Here is an 18,152-nt window from a genome sequence, read left to right as displayed (position 1 = left end):
CAGTACAACTTACTGATTAGGGTTTCTATGCCAAATAACTTGCTAGACAGTTTACATTCATTATCTCATGTCGTATTCTTACCAACACTATGAACTCCATATTATTATGCTTGTTTTACCAGGAAGAAAACTAAATTTAGAGAGGTAAACTAACATATCTAAGGTCATCCAGCTAGACAGTGACAGAAGAGAGAACTGAAATCTAGTGAATCTCCATTCACTAGGAAAAATGCATCCTGGCAAGGAGCTACATGTGATAGGATTAAGAAGTACTTTTTTCTAATTCACTTAGAATCAGAGTCAGCTCACCCAGCTATGCGCCTGTGGGACTGTCTGCCCAAATTGAGTGAGTTTTTCTCATTTATATAAAAATGTCCAGGGATCTAGTACCAGCCCCGTGTGGTGGCAAATGTTCTGGAACTTCAGGGAGAAGTTTGCTTTTAGCTCAGTTGATCAGAAATAGGATCATACACATAAAATTTAAACTTAACCTGAAAAAAAGTATAGAATTTTAACTAGGAAGATGAAGAGTGGGAAGGTAAAGCAGGACATTTTTTGGAAAATGCAAAGGATCCACCCATTGTTCTGTGTATTCTCTTAATCTCACAAAAACATATACCTACCCAAACACATACACCCACACCCACACAAAAAGAAATCTTCAGCCTACAATTACTGTAGGAAACTGTACATAGAATATTTGGCTCAGAGGGAGTGTGTAGCATTATTGAAACCTTGTTTGAATGCAGATAAAGTTCTTCAAGGGGTTCTATTTTTAGAACCTTTTATGAAGAACTCATGCTCAAACAGTACTTTCACTAACAGTCTTGAAATTCTGGAAGGTTGTTGATGCTTTTGAGTTGTGACATAGCAGGAATCAGGGGAAGGTCTCTATATCATATCTGTGATACCACTTGATTCCAAATTACTCTGTCTACCAACTCCAGGGTCTTGCTTTTTCACAAGATCTCCTTGTGTCACTTGACAATTGATAAGCAATTTTCAGCCAGGTGTGACTTAGGCATTCTTTTATTTTCTTATCCATCAAATCTCCATTCATAACTGTTACATATCTCAATAGATTTAAGATCTATTGGCATAAAATCATTTTTCAGATTATTATTATTGTAAATTTTATCCAGTGAGGCAAATAACCCCATAATTATTTTCTTTGTTGTTAACATAATTGCTTTAAACAAATTAACTTATAAAATCATCATTAGAAACCTGCCGCCTCACCCAAAGTAAGTTGCCTTACATACATTTTATAGATAAAAAGTGTTATTAGGAACTTGCAGCCCATAAACTCATCTTAACTTGTTTGTATCTCAAAAACATAAATGATGGGACTGGTTTCCATTCGTTGCAGTGTACAAGGATCTTGTGATGATAAGGTCACTAAAGGTCTCTAGACATTCACAAAACCTTTCACTACATCTTGAAAAGTATGTACCCTGAACATATAAAGCTGGATAAATCATTCCTTCTAAAACTATCAGAGACTATGTGATGGTTTTAGTTCATCTGACTCATAAAACTCGAATAATTATAGTCAGTAGCATATTTATATAATCATCTCACATATGGTTTCATATTTTACCAGCTCCAGTACATTTGCATCCTGAGATCTATATTAACATTTTAAAGGTAAATTAGCATATCCTAATACTTAATAAGTAGGAATTCATAGAAAAATGGACGTTAAAATTTTCTTCTAGAAGGGAGAAAATATGGTTTATATATTAGGTGTTCATAGCAGGGAAAGGCATTAATCAGCTTTCAAAAGCTAAATTTGTCTCAAGCTCATTATTATTCAAAGCAATGAATTTTCCCTGGTAACATGTCACAAAGGGAATAAAGAATGGAAGTTCTAATGATAGCGCAGCAATTTAGCACAGGGTTTTAATTCAGTAATCTGGAGTTTATGCACATAAGACTGATTATATGCACCAAAGTTTGATTCTACAAGCATTTCATAAATTAAAGGAATGCTATGTATTTCAACAATGCAAAATATGATTCAGTATATACTGAAATTAATAAACAGTTGGAGTATACTGCTTTGCCAAATATAAAAGAATCATTACTTTTCTCCACACTAAAGCATGCAACAAAAGCACTTACAATTTCTCATTGTGTCCAACATTGGAAAATTACAGCAAATTGATCACTTATAGAACCTATACTGATGAAAATCAGGGTGAAATCAAGGACAAGCACTGACAAATGAGTAATATTAAGATTGGGCTTCTGAGTTTGACTCTATAGCAAATAATTTCACAAAAACCATTGACTGTCAGATGTTTAGTTCCCTGCAGATACTTGGTTAACAGAAAATAATTTAATAAAACTGAGCATGAACGAATTTTAAAATTTAGTATTTCTCAGGAAGATGAGTAAAGCCTCCAATCAATAAATCTAAAGGGTCCCGTTACAGCGCCATAATGCTCACTAACTCCTTTGGTATTGAAGTAATTTGAAATAATATGAAAACTTGGGCATGTTAAAGGTATATGCTAATACACTCATATTTGTAGTCATCACTAAGTTATTACTAAGAATATTAATCCTGTGCACATAGCCAACCCTAATACTTAAGTCTCTCGTTTGCTAATGGCAATTTGTAATAACTTCAGATAAGAGCCCTCCAAAGTCAGGTCTATTGATGCAGATTGTCTCATATTGGGAGAATCTGTTAATTGAAGAATTACACTAACACACCTTCAGGTTTATCTAGGAATCACTTTTAGGAGAAATGGCCATGTCTGAAACTCTTTTGGAATATGTGGACTATTCAAAAAGTGTCAGGAAGCATGGAAGCTTTGGGGAAGTTAATGTGAATCTGAGAGTTAAGAAATATTCCATCTTCCGGCACATCTGAAAGATAAACACCTCAGCTACCTAGAGCTATCTTTTTTTTTTTTTCCAAAAGCGACTGTGCAAGTTGGTCTAATTATTGCCTCTCTTTCTGCACTTTCTCCATATCCTTCCTTCCTTCCTCTTTAAGATTGAAATGTATTCAGGAACACATGTATTATAAAGGTTTCCAATTTAAAAAGAAAAAACATTTCCAGATTCACTTGGTTGGCTGAAGGTTGTGTTTAAGAACCACAGGGAAGGAAGGCATAGGAAACCATCTTAGCAGATGTTCAATAACTCTTGATCTCCATACTCCTGATTCAGAGGCCTATGTCTGGTCTCAGAGAGAGCCAGAGCAATGGATCATCTGTATGCCAAATTACCATTCTCTCACTTGGGTGTGTCTCATATTCATGCTCCCCAAGTGTCTTAGATTGGGTTTCACAAGAATGGACTTTGAGATGATGACATGTGTGCAGAAGGTTTATTGAAGAGTGCTCTCAGGAGTTGACACTGTAAGGAAATGAGGAAAGTAGGACTGAGCAGATGAAGAAACACTTGCCATGTGGTTGCAACTGAAGTCTCCATCAATCCCAAGGGTTGCTCCAGAGCTGGAATGGCCCTTTAGAGTGGTTCTGAAATGGGATGGGAGCAGGCCTTTTAGCTCTGCATCAGCCAGTTTCTGGCCACATATCCCTTCCCTCTGGGAAGGGACACAAGCTTGGGTGAGGCATTTCCCTGCAATGGAGGGCTGTGTTCAGTGAAGAATATATGCATTGCCACCAGCCAATATTCCCAGCAGCGGGGGTGTGGTGCAAAGGCAAAGCGCCATAGCGTTCACCACCCCAAGAAGAGAGCTCTGACTCAATCAGAGCAGTGACTCAATCCACTAAATAAGAACACGTCATTAGGCATGGCCTTCTCTACCATACCTACTCATGGCCAGTTTCAGCTGGTGCCCTAAGAGCTTGTTCGGTCTGTTGAAGCCAAGTAAATTGGCCTGCTTTCACCCAAAACATAAAGCAAGGACTCTAGCAAAATGGGTACTTAAATGTTTATAGACTCATCTTCAGTACAACTTCTCAATAATGATCACATCAATAATAAAATAGTATTTTATGTTAATTTGGTACATACAGTGCTAGGTACCATGTTAAATACTTCTATTTAATCTATCTTACTTAATCTTAATAGCAACCCTATGAGGTGTGTACTGTTATTTTTATATTACAGATGGAAAATTGAAACCCAGAAAAAAAAAACTGACAAATGTATTTAATATCACATGACTGATAAGTCGTGGAACTTAGGGTTTCACACTCCATCATTGTAAGAACTTTACTAAACTATCTACACAACTTGACTTATTACTAACCATATACTACTTGACACTTGAAAAGAACTCTGTTGACTTCTTAATTTTAAATGTAAATTTAGATCTACTGTGTTACAAAGGTTGCAAAATTGACATTATACTTATTCAAAGCTGATATGATCTTAACTCTTCGGAACATTGTCAAGAACCATGAAACCAGTGTAAAAGGTTTTATGTTCTGGTAGAAATGGAGTAATGAGGATTGGGTATTCTTTTCTGCTTTCTGCATAACAACAACTAGAAAACTGGATCAAAAAAGGTAACCATCATTGTAAAATATGAGACAGCCATTGGAAAACAAGCAGCACAGGACTATAATCACCGAGAAGAGGGAAGCAAACCACGGGAGCCTTGAACACAAGAACTTATTTCCTCGAGGCAGTTTTCAGGCCACTGGTCAGGAAGTGGAAACCCTAATAGAGCTCAAAGTCCTCACTGAATTTAGGAACCAGAGGCAGCAACTAAGGAGGCAGAGATGGCTAGAATTTGGAGGGTAGCGTACTACTGAGGTGGGAGCTAAACAGAGAGAACTTCAGAAATCTGCAGGGGGTTTCACTTAAGGCTTTGACTGAGTACTGATCTGCTTATGCATTAGAAGAAACTTCCCATGGTTAGAGAAAGAACCACCCACTAAGATTTAAAGTACAAACCGGGCTGAGAGTAATTTGTGTCTCCACAGGAGAGTGGAAAGACCTTGTAAAGCAATGTGTACCCTGTAGAATACTTAGAAACATATTATTTGAGTTGTGAGCCTAAATACACCATATACTACAAGTTAATCTAAACTCAGCTTTGCAATGCTTTGATCAGGCCTCAAGGGTATCCAACTGATTCCAGTGACCTACCTGCATGCCAGAACAAATTCTAACACTATTGAAAGGATGACAATACAATACAGCAACCAACAAGTCAGGCATCCAGTATTAAAAACTATCAGTTATATAATTACCAGAAAAATATAACCCATAATGAGGAGAAAATCAATCATTAAAAAGAGACATAAAAATGACAGAAATGATGGAACTAGAAAATAAGGACATTAAACAGCTATTAAAATATACTCCATCCTCAACATCACTCATCATCAGGGAAATGCAAATCATAACCAGAATGAGAAGTCACCTCACACTGTTAGAAGGCCCATCGTAAAAAGACAAGAAATAACAAGTGTTGGCAAGGATGTGGAGAAAAGGGAATGGCTGTGCACTGTTGGTGGGAAAATTGGTGCAGCCCCTATGGAAAACAGTATGAAAGTTCTTCAGGAAATTAAAAATAGAACTACCACGTGATCCAGCAATTTCACGTCTGGGTATTTATCTGAAGGAAACAAAAACACTAACTTGAAAAGATATATGCACCCTTATGTTCATTGCATCTGTGTTTACAATAGCCAAACATGGAAACAACCTAAGTGTCCATCAGTGGATGAATGAATAAAGAAAATGAAGAATATATATGCAATGGAAAATTATTCAGCCATAAAAAAAGAAGGAAATCTTGCAATTTGTAACATGGATGGACCTTGAGGGCATTATACTAAGTGAAATAAGTCACTGGGAAAGACAAATATGATATGATCTCACTTATAACTGGAATCTAATTTTTTTTTAAAAAACTAAATTCATAGATACAGAAAACAGATTGCTAGTTGCCAGAAGTGGGACATGGGGGGTAAGTGAAATGGGTGAATGGGGTCAAAATGTACAAATTTCCAGTTATAAAATAAACAAGTCATGGGGATTTAATGTACAGAATGGTGACTGTAGTTAATAATAATGTTTGTATATCTGAAAGTGGCTACGACAGTAAATCTCAAAAGTTCTCATCACAACAGAAAAAAATTTGTAACTAGGTGTTGTGATGGATGTTGACTAGACTTGCTGTGGTGATCATTTCACAATATACAAAAATATCAAATCACTCTGCTGTATGCCTGAAACTAAAATAATGTAATGTTATTTGTCAATTAAGACAAAAAGTGAAATAAATATATATATTCCATCTACATTTACAAAGGTAGAGAAAAATATGAACATGATGCTCAGAGAAATGGAAGATTAAAAAAAGACCCAAATTAAACCTCTACAGCAGGGCTTCCCTGGTGGCACAGTGATTAAGAATCCGCCTGCCAGTGCAGTGAACAGGGGTTCGATCCCTGGTCCGGTAAGATCCCACATGCCGCGGAGCAACTAAACCCGTGCTCCACAACTACTGAGCCTGCACTCTAGAGCCCGTGAGCCACAACTGCTGAAGCCTGCGCACCAAAAGCCCGTGCTCCGCAACAAGAGAAGCCACTGCAATGAGAAGCCTGCGCACCGCAATGAAGAGTAGCCCCCGCTCGCCGCAACTAGAGAGAGCCCATGCACAGCAACAATGACCCAACACAGCCAAAAAGAAATAAAATAAAGTAAAATAAATACATTAAACAAACAAACAAACAAACCTCTAGAGCAGGGTTGGCTCTGGAAAGATTGGCAATTTTTTTCTTAAAGGGTCAGATAGTAAATATTTGGGGCTTATGGGCAATATGATCTTTACTGCAGATATTCAACTCTCATGAAAGCAACCACAGACAACACATAAATGAATGAGCATGACTACACTGCAATAAAACCTTATTTTACAAAAGGAGTGGGCTGATCCATGGACAATAAATAGTTCACTGACCCCTGTCCTAGAGATAAAAATATCAGAAATGAAAAATGCCCTGAATAGGATTAGCTTCAGATAAGATTCTGTACAAGATCAGGGAAATTAACATAGTGACTATTCACAATGAAACACCATGAGAACAATGATTTATAGAGAGAATCAGGTATGTTTGGCAACATATCAAGCAGTCTTGATATATACATATATTCTTAGTCCCAGAACAAGATGTGAAGGAGAAAGAAAAAATATTTGAAGAAATAATGGCTGATTTTTCCCCCAAATGTGTTGAAAACAAATCTACAGATACAGAGAGCTCAACAAATTCCAAGCAAATGAAGAAACTGAGGTTTAGAGTTGTTAGGTAATTTTGCCAATGTATTTTCAAGCTATGATTCAAATTCATGTTTGCTGTTTAAAGAACCCAAGTTTTTACTTATTTGGTAGGCTTCCTCTCAAACTTGATAGAATGACTCTAGTCTCCATAATAAGAGCAAAGATCATATTTATTGAGAAGCCAAATATGCATCAAGCACTGTGCTTCATGTTATCGCCTATATTCTCTCATCTAATTACAGTATCTCTATTAGATAAGAATAATTTTCCCCATTTTACAGATGGAAAAACTAAAACTCACAGTTAAGACAGAATGTTTAAATAACAACCAGTAATGGTAGAAAAAGACATGAACTCAGGTCTTCTGGATTTACAGGCTGTGTTCTCCTATAGAGCTTGGCTATATGGATGGAGTATCTGAAAAAAGAAGTAAAGCATACATATTATATAACTAGAAACCATGTAGTTTAGGAATATTTAAAATACAAACTCATTGATAAAGATGGAAAACAAGGCCTTCAATTTAACCATTAGGTCAAGTAATTACTGGCATCATAAAAATTACTGACAATAAATCTCAGAGCTAGTACAATAGCTCCAAGTATGGTTATAAGACTTAGAATCAAAAAACAAAAAACAAAAACATAGATTGTGAAATTATTTACAAATCATAGAATCCAGTCTTTTCATTTTGGAGAAATGGAAACACACCCCAGAAGGTTAAATAACTTGCCTAAAATAACATCATTGGTTACTGACCCTTTATTCTAAGCCATCCCCAATTGCATTCCAGAAAATACAAATTATTCATGCAGAAGGACAAACCCAATTTTGGCAGGTCAGAGTTTTCAATGAGATGTGAATTGGTTAAGGATTGTGATTTATGAATTGAGGCAGCTATCCAGACTGCCTTATCTCAGCTGTCCTTCTGTGAAGCACGCTCTTGTGAGCACCTAAATTGACCTCTATTCCATCCCATTCAACAGTCATTGGATAGCTCATGTGGAGGGGGGTAAATACTATAACAGTACAAAACTTATATAGAGATCATTTCTTCTTGTTTGCCAGATATAAAATAAGCCAAGATAGCTTACGACACTACTCTGAAGGATTTAATATGTCATGCCTCATTTTAAGCAAGTTCTCAGCAGTATACACGTCAACTACATGCATGTATACAAATGTACATATGTACATACAACACAAGCACACATGCTCTTATGTAAGCCCCATGAAGGCAGGGGCCACAACGTTCTTACATATTACCAATACCTAACACAAAAGTTGATCCTGTAGGTGCTCAATATTTATTGTATGAATGAGAAAATTGGGTGAAAAAGCACAAACACATAGAAAAGCATAGATCTAGAGCAATACATATAATTCAATTTTAAAGTACTAACTTAGAGCAGATTATTAAATAGTAATAATAAATAACATATGGATTGATTTTCACATGTAAGCTGTCATGAATAGTGCTTTTCTACACTTTTAATTTATTCAATACTGTCTTGGGTTCTGCACAGAATCAAAGGTTTATCCCCCTTCCGGGTTAGACCACAAAGGTCTTAAATGTTTTTAATCTCAGAAATTTTAGGACATCAAGAATATCTGTCAAAGATTATATGTGACTTTAAATTAGTACTGGAAGATAACAGCGATCAATAAATGCCAGCAATTTGTGTGTATGTGTATAGTAGTAGTAGCAGCAGTAGTAGTGCTAAATCTGAGCTTGCCTTCACCCCTCTATCTGAAGTTAAAAGCTTTAAGCAAGTTTGAGCAAGTAAGCTGGTATGGTTGCCTCAAATTTTTGGCCATTTACTCAGGAAATTGATAGAGGTGTCCTGGTCATTTTTTAAAATCTTTGAGGCTTGGAGAGCAGAGGTAGCTTTTAATGATTAAATTTACTCAAAGCCCACTGGGGTTCAATCCCACTAGTCCTTGCTGAGCAAAAGTCCATGTCTTGTCATCTTAGTAATAGACCCTAACAGAAGAGGCACGCCTCCCAAATAGATTAAACAGAAATGAAGAGAGAGACACTGAAAATAGACATGGCATTTGCATGTTATTTATCCTTCCCTGAAACATTCTTACTCTGGCCAACACGAAGTTTCTTTACATTGAAGAAAGTAGTGGTTCTTCTTTGTTTAAGAAAGATTATTAATATGTTAATATCCTGTAGTCTCCACAACAAGGAAAAATGAATAGAAAACAATTGATGGTTCAAGCTCTCATTAAAGACAGGAGGAATAGTCCTCCAAATGCTTTAATAATCCACATGCAACAACCCTGTGAGGTAAATACTATTGTCATCCCCAGGTAAAGAAGCTGAGATTGAGATCTCAAATCTAGCCAAATGGTGAAACCAGTGTAGATTTTCTGACTCCAGAGCCCCTGATCCCAGATACCATGTGGTCATTTCGCCTTACACTGAGGCCAAATGGGAAAGAAACATTGGCTGAATTCATTTCTGTGGAGTCCTTCATGTTTCTCAAGTACTCCCCCAGCATGTATTATACTTGGTTAGCTCTCTGCATAGCCTTTCATATTCACAATGAGATCTGGCCAGGAGCATGGGATAAGGGCCAAGCTCTGCAGACCATCCAGCTGCTGTGTGCCCTGATAACTCTCTGAGCTCTTCTCAGGAGAAAATAAGAATGTCTGAGCTTATTTCCCCTTCATTCCCTGTGTTTCAGGATCCTAGCAATCAACCTATTAATATCCTCAATAATATCCTTTAGCTTGTCATTTAACAAGTAACTCATTCACTGTCTGTCCCTACCTGGTTTTGCCACTTACTAACTGTAACTTTGGATAAATTGCTTAAACCCTCTAAGCCTCATCTGCAAAATAGATCTATAAGAGTACATACTTTACGGAGTTGTAAGAATTTAGAGAGAGAATTTGTTTAAAACACTTAGTAGCAAATAGAAACCGTTCAATAAGCGCAATGCATTATTATTAGCTTTTAACTACAGGAGAGTTCTTTTCCCATCTGTTCTAGTCCTTCTCATGTTCCTTTCACATCAGGAAGTGGGGGCTCAATGTAACAGCACACAAGCCTGACCTCAAACTTTAGTTCTCATAAACTGATTCTAGGATTCTCTACGAAAGAAAGTACATATCCATGATTCTCAAATTGCATTTTGAAAGAGCCAAGATTCTTGAATATTAGATTTACTCGATTTACACCCCCAGTCATGTGGTAGATTGTAAAATTACTGCAAATTCTTCATCTTTCCACATCCATGCCACTGGAATGTGACTTCAGATCTTCCCACTAAGAGCTGGAATCCAAGTTTGCGGTGAGACTTGCTTTGGCCAATGGAACGTTAGCAATCATAAATCAAGCAGAAACTTGAAAAGCTCTTGCACATTTGGGCTTTTCCATTACTTGCTGCTTTGGGAACTCTGCAATCACCACCATAATAAGAAGCCTGGGCTAGTCCCCAAAACGACAAGAAACATGTGCCACAGTCACCCTTATCACTCCACCCAAAGCCTGCCAACCACCTGACGTGAGTGAAGTCATTCTAGATAATCCTCCTGGCAGCTTATCTGCATACTGACCACACATACACGTGAGAATCCAGCAGAAGTCAACTGAGCCAGCCCAGACAAGGAAAAATAATCACCCAAACCGTAAGCTAAATAAGTGTTTGCTGTTTGACCATTAACTGAGTGGCTTGCTATGAAAAAAATTCTTAACTGATATAGATATTGGTAACCAAGGATCAGGGGCTACTATAACAAATATGTTAAAAAAACATGACATCATCTTTGGGACCAGGCAGGAGGCAGAAGGTAGAAAAGTAACAAAGAAACTATTACTAATGTCAGGGAAAGCAATGAGAAACTATTAGTGAAGGCTGGAAAAGCAGTGAGGAAACTACTGTGACAGGCTGGAAATATGGTAACCTTTATTATATGTAGTGAGACAATTAGCACAACAGTCACCTGAAATAACTTGGAAGGTAAAAAATGTATTAATTAAATGTTGGATTTGACTAAGTAACATCCCAGAGAGAATACTAAAGGTACCAGTTTGGTACTCCTGGCCACATTTTATAAGGTATAAGAAGAGAGAGATTACCTAGTGAAGGAGCCTAGAGATGAGTTTGCAAAGAAAATTTGGGGAAAATATAGAGGGATCAGGACTTGCTACACAGGAATTCCTTTCTTTTTTTTTTTTTTTTAATCCCTAGTGTTGGCCAGTAAAACTTTCTCATGTAAAACATGGTTTGAGGGTAAAAAACAAATCATTCATGTGACTATAACAGCCTTGATAGGACTCAAATACTTAAGGCATGACTAATGATCATCTCAATCAATTAGACAAAAGTTTTCTAAAAATCTTAAAAGCATGGTCTCAGAGAAGCTTAATCCAAAAATAGCAGTAAATAAATAAATAAATAAATAAATAAATAAATAAATAAATATCTGTAAAATAATTGTGGGTGTAACTTTTTTTTCCAAATTAATTGCATTAAATCTAATACATAGAAAACTCAAAAAGTGATTAAGAGACCTGTACGAGTAAAAGAACTACTGATTTCAATTAAAATAAAATAGTGGGGCTTCCCTGGTGGCGCAGTGGTTGAGAATCTGCCTGCTAATGCAGGAGACACGGGTTCGAGCCCTGGTCTGGGAAGATCCCACATGCCACGGAGCAGCTGGGCCCGTGAGCCACAGCTGCTGAGCCTGCGCGTCTGGAGCCTGTGCCCCGCAACGGGAGGGGCCGCGATAGTGAAAGGCCCGCGCACCGCGATGAAGAGCGGTCCCCGCACCGCGATGAAGAGTGGCCCCCACTTGCCGCAACTAGAGAAAGCCCTCGCACGAACCGAAGACCCAGCACAGCCAAAAATAAATAAATAAATAAATAAATAAAATTTAAAAAAAAATAAAATAAAATAAAATAAAATAAAATAAAATAGTGGTGAAATTGTAGAAACGACTTCTGGTGCCCCAACTTTCTTCGAACAGGAAGCAGTTTGAGGAAGATAATCAGCTTTGAATACAGCCATTCTTTTAAATGCAAAAGGGAAGATATTTTCAGCCAAGGACCCACTTCCATTAAGCGGTAGAGTACAGTAAACTAGGGAGCAGCTTTCAGGGAATAGTACTATACCTTAATCACGGACATTTTCTGACTCCAGAATAGGAAGAACTGGCAACATTTCCCCTTCAAGATTTCAAAATTGTTATGGACCAGTGACAGTGATGTGCCCCTTGTTGGAGTGGAAGCATCTATTGGAATCATCCTACCCCTTACCACCACTGTATATTGACTTTGTAAGGAAAATAACTTTTCCTTTTGTTTCATTAGATTCTGGATCACCAAGACTCACCTCTGAGCCACATCCAGATTTGCACATGAGACAAATCACAGAACCCTGGACTCAAACTTTAATGCTATAATTAGAGGAGAGTTCTGACATCCTGGGATGAAGGTGAAGACATGTGGGAGAGATATGAATATATGTGATCATAGGACACACTGTGGTAGAATATAAAGTTGGCCACAGATTTTTTTCTGTCCTTGTACCCACAGCTCTGCAACATGACTTTGAAGGTCCATCAAGACATAGAATCTGTTTCTTGAATCTGGGTTGGGATTGTAATTCATCTTGCCTAATGTAACATCAGCAAACATGAAGCAAGCAGAGGCCTAAACAATGCTTGCACACTGGGGCTTGCCCTCTTTTTCTGCTTTTGGAAACTTGCAACTATTAACATGTAAGGAAGCTCAGGTTGTTACCCTAATTAACAGCCCTACCAAGTATCATACATGTGAGGCCAACCTCACTATCTTATCTGGTGAGTTCACCTTACATTTGGAAAGTAAAACTTGGCATACATCATTCATTTCTTAGCATCTTCTCCTTGGGAGCAGGTTGCCCACAGAGATCAATAGTTCTATTCTGCTCTTTTCATGCACAAATCTTATACAGGAGGGGGGCGCTCCATGCCCGAAAGGCAGCCATGATACAGCATTGACTGGCCTGCACCTGTGTCTGCCTGAAAGTCACACTTTCCCAAAGAGTTAAGCTATGTTGCTTTTCCAACCAAATCTTTATGGTAGTAAGAGTGTAACAAAGGTGACATTTTGGCGCCCATCTGACTTATTCCTTTGTCTTATGATTCAGTCGGGTCATAACCCATAAGAGGAAGACCAGTATTATTTATTTTGCCTCTCATAGATCCCAACAATGAAATGATGCTGCATTTTCCTCTTCTACACATGCAATTAAGGTTCAAGACAATTTCATTCATCTCTGGAAAAACACAGGAAGAACTTTGATGATTTTTACACGTCTGACACTTGAATATATTTGTCTAAACAAAAACATTTACTACTGTACAATGGTAGAAGTCAAAGCAGGATTCCTCTCATGCAAATGATTGTTTTGGCTTTTGGATACCCCTTCGAAGGAATCAACACATAGCGAACCTGGAATTCTGTTTCACAGAAGATGAGAATATATACCAATTTATCTTACTCAGCAGTTCTGAGGGGTGATTACATTGTCCATTTTTATTTTTTCCTATCCAGTACAACAGTCTGGTTCAACAAGGCCACTGCCTCTTGCTCATTGGTTATAACTACATGTGTTATGCAATCACTTCTCCACTTGCTGACAAGAGCAAGGAAGTCAATTGGAGTTATCACTTTCACAGATTGCAAACAAAACAAAGATGAGAAAAGCAGGTGAAGAAATCAAGTTTGATCAACCATTGGCTGAATAGTGTTATAGGTGGCTGGAAGATAGCAAGCAGATGTATTATCAGTTAGAAGGCAGCCACGTGTCGTTCTTGGCCCCTGCTCATTCTCAGTACCCATAACCATGTCTAGCAGATGATGTGTCTACTGAGGACAAAAGAAAGGGAGGGTGGGATTATTCACATGATTTATGCTAGATCCTGGTCTTATCTTGGTTAGCAGTATCCTATCTTTTTCCTTAGAATCGAGATCTAACTGCAGATTTTTCCATGTCTGTGGTAAGTATTCATCAAAAAGACAAAGATAGTAACACATCAGTAATATTCAGTGATGTAATAGCTATCATAACCTGCTTTACAGTTTCTTAAACTTCCCAGAAATCAGTTTTATTCCATGGAAGTAAAAAAGAAAGAATCAGGAATATTTCCCACATACTTATCTTTTCAGACATACCTAAAAGGAAACCAAAAAAAAAAAGATCACTTGACTTTTCAGAGAAAACTCTAAGCTAAAGAGTCCACTGCTTTATGCGCAGGCAATTCTTAGGTAACTGAGAGGCACTGAGTGTCAGAACCCTTGCCGGCCTGGCCTCCTGCTTTACTGGCACTCCTGTCTGTCTGGCTGGCTATGCTGACAGTGTAAATCAAGGGATTATCAGATTGACCACATGCCCTAGTCTTTTGTTTCTTTGTTTTTGTTTTGTTTGGGGAGGGAGAGAGGAAAGTTGACTGGAGCCCCAGAGATCTATGAAAAAAAAAAAAAAAAGACAGAAAAGGAGGAGGGGAGAGAAATGTGCAGTGATAAGTGCTTTCTGTTGTAAAAGTTATGACAGAAAATAAGAGTTTGATTCTGGCAGAAACAAACTGGCAATGTGGGTCAAGGATTAACCCACAGGGATGCCGGGATAACATCTCCTGAGACATGTCTCTAAATTACATCAAAAACTTCTATGAAGGATGTGTAAGTATTATACAAGCAGCAGCAACAACAATTGTATGAGCTCTATCTGCTATTTTAACCTGATCTGCATGAGTGCTGATGAATAAGGTCCTCTACATGTATGGAGAATAATATAAATATCAACCATTTACTTCAAAATATTCTGAATTTAAATAACTGTAACTAGAATAATTCAGGACGTACTTTTAGCTGTTGGTGATTTAAAGCTGATCGCTCTCTCAATTTGATAATTGAGAAGAGAAGCTGTAATGACAACTAAATAAACATTATTTGCTTATTAAGATAGTGTGTATACTAATGAATTTAATGTTGGATTTATTATCCAATTTTTTAAAAAGGTACTAGATATACTAAGATTACCTTGATTTTATTGCAAAAGGATTACAGGGGTAAGGGATATTAATTAAATTCAAAGCTTTTTACAAGTTTCCAAAATTATTTATGTCATTAGCAACAAGTCCCTATTTGACTGTTGCACTTCATATTTTCAAAGTGAAAAGGGTAAGAAATCTCAAAATGCAGGATTTGAATTGGGCTTGATGATCTCTAAGTTTCTGTCTTTCTTCGAAACTTCATGAATCTTAAATTTTTTTTAATGTGATAATGAAAACATCCTTTAAAATATCCCCCTTTAATGTTTGTTTTCAAAAGTTTTTTTTTTCTCCTAAAACTGTAACAGATGAAGCCTCCTACCGTGATCGGTCAATTCCACACCCTTTTCTTTGGATCGGTCCGAATGTTCTTCCTCGGGGTGTTAGGCTTCGCAGTCTATGGGAATGAGGCTTTGCACTTCAGTTGTGATCCAGACAAGAGAGAAATAAACCTCATCTGTTACAATCAGTTCAGGCCAATCACTCCACAAGTAAGTGTTTCTGTGTGCACAAAGGTAAACCTTACTCTACACCAGATAAAATTGTTTTCTTTTAAATGTAAAATAATGTCATAATAAGATGAAGAATATTCTAACAGGTATTATTTCTAGAATAATTACCTTTTTTAAATATTAGCTGTATATTTCAGGTAAATTAATTGGAGTTGGTCAAGAGTTTCTTCCAAGTCCAGCATTCTATTATCTATTGATGTTAGAATTATACTCCAGGCTTGTAATTAGAAAATGGAAATTGAGTAGATACTGAAATAATATATTTCATCATTATTAGTAATTGGTAGGTGATGACAGTAAAATATGACTACTTTTTCACAATTACTAAGTGTTTAAAGTTTTAAACTCTAAACACCTTGGTAATTAAATGAGATTATGTCCAGCATTACCACCTTCATTATATTATTTTTATCCTCATAAGACTTACAAAACTTAGAATTTTTAAATTAGCCTCTATTGAGGGTCAGTGATTTTTAATTTTTTTTTTAGTGTATTTTTTCATTACGTGTTGATTGATTTGACTAAGATATTTCTGACATACTTTAGGTGTTCTGGGCATTACAACTAGTGATCGTCCTGGTTCCTGGAGCTATTTTTCATCTTTATGCTGCATGTAAAAGCATCAATCAAGAATGCATTCTTCAAAAGCCCATCTACACTGTGATTTATATCCTCTCTGTTTTATTAAGAATTAGTCTAGAAGCGGTAGCATTTTGGCTTCAGATTCACCTCTTTGGTTTCCAAGTAAAACCTCTCTACCTGTGTGATGCTGTGTCTCTCGGGAAAAAATTTACTACTATAAAATGCATGGTACCAGAACACTTTGAGAAGACCATTTTTCTCATTGCAATGTATACATTTACTGTAATTACAATAGTCTTATGTGTTGCTGAGATTTTTGAGATAATATTTAGAAGATTATGCGTTCTAATTAGGCAACGACCAAAAGGTTGATTACCTACTGTCATGCCAAAGTTAGTTATCAACCATTTTTATTTAGTTTTATCTCATTCAGTGAGTATCTCAATTTCAAACATAAATATCTGTTTTTCAAACTAACCTCAGTGTGTCTAAAATTTATGTCTAGTATAAAATACAATACTCAGTTCTAAGGCAGAGATTCTTGAACAAAACTTTTGTTCCATTTTAATTTTGTCACACATTAGGAAATATACATGGAACTAATGTTAACTCATTTTTAAATAGTACTTTTGCAGAGTTCTTTCATACACATCTTAATCAATCACAGTATTTTATGGCCAGAGAAACTTTTATTAACTCTTTTACACAGAGTAGAAAAATGAGGCTCAGGGAGATTAATATATGCAATCCTAGGATTCAGCTTTCCTAACTATAAAGCCATTTCCCTTTCCACTTAACTATGCAGCATAAACTTTGAGGATGTAATTATTGTTGTATTCATGTAAAATATAACTTATTTAAGTGCAAAAGTTGTCAATTAATTATTAAAAGAGTTATTCTATAATTTGATGACTAACTTGAAGAAATGGAGCACTTACATTTTTAATATTATACTTATACCGTTTTCTTGGAATTTTTAATATTAAATGATATGGTAATATGGCCACCAAATAAATAAAAACTGCTATGGAAAATACTGTGCATGGTTTCCTTGTTGCTTGTTGGAAAAAAAAAAACCCTCTGTGCTCATAGATATCCTACAACTACAGTTTCTATATTCAAGATTATTGAAATAGTAAGTTATATTTATATTAAGCTAGACTTCCTAAATAGCTATGAAATGATTTCAAACGCAATTTTTTAAACTTTTTATTTTATAAAGGAGTATAGCCGATTAACAATGTTGTGATAGTTTCAGGTGCACAGCAAAGCGACTCAGCCATACATATACATGTGTCCATTCTCCCCCAGACTCCCCTCCCATCCAGGCTGCCACATAACATTGTCAAAGGTAATTTTATATTAATTCAGTGCATTTCTTTTTATCTGCCTGTCTTACCAAGAATCACGTCCATACGATATCATTTAAAAACTTTATGTAGGGCTGCCTTACACTGGTGCTTTATTAGGGAAATAAGTATAGTCAGTCAAAAACTGAGGTTTTCAATTTTTTTCTTAAGCATTATTCAACCTATGGTTGATATCATGAATTTCTACATTAATTTTTAAATCACTGAGGCTTTCTCCACAGAAAAGCACAAGAAAAAATCCAATTTACCTTCATTCAACAAATAGCTGCATAGTATCGATTATTAAACACGTACCACATTAAAAGTTCAAATACAGGGGCTTCCCTGGTGGCGCAGTGGTTGAGAATCTGCCTGCCAATGCAGGAGACACGGGTTCGAGCCCTGGTCTGGGAGGATCCCACATGCCGCGGAGCAGCT

The 18,152-nt window shown here is 36.6% G+C and overlaps 1 protein-coding gene across 4 annotated transcripts; it reads left to right on the top strand.

Moving 5' to 3' along the window:
• The first annotated feature begins 10,772 nt into the window (after positions 1 to 10,772).
• GJE1 (gap junction protein epsilon 1) lies at positions 10,773 to 17,380 on the top strand. Of its 4 annotated transcripts, none has more exons than XM_007171307.2 (4): positions 10,829 to 10,861; positions 14,183 to 14,218; positions 15,580 to 15,762; positions 16,330 to 17,380. In XM_007171307.2, exons 2-4 carry the CDS (start codon positions 14,210 to 14,212, stop codon positions 16,735 to 16,737), a joined length of 600 nt encoding a protein of 199 aa, XP_007171369.1. In that variant the 5' UTR covers positions 10,829 to 10,861; positions 14,183 to 14,209; the 3' UTR covers positions 16,738 to 17,380. The 4 variants fall into 4 exon arrangements, with proteins under 4 accessions (XP_007171371.1, XP_007171369.1, XP_007171370.1 ...); XM_007171308.2 differs by lacking the exon at positions 10,829 to 10,861 and adding an exon at positions 12,443 to 12,511; XM_007171306.2 differs by lacking the exon at positions 10,829 to 10,861 and adding an exon at positions 12,552 to 12,669.
• Positions 17,381 to 18,152: the final 772 nt, after the last annotated feature.

Source organism: Balaenoptera acutorostrata, chromosome 14 (assembly GCF_949987535.1).
Source record: "Balaenoptera acutorostrata chromosome 14, mBalAcu1.1, whole genome shotgun sequence".
Lineage (NCBI taxonomy): Eukaryota > Metazoa > Chordata > Mammalia > Artiodactyla > Balaenopteridae > Balaenoptera > Balaenoptera acutorostrata.
This window is presented reverse-complemented; position numbering and strand designations above follow the sequence as displayed.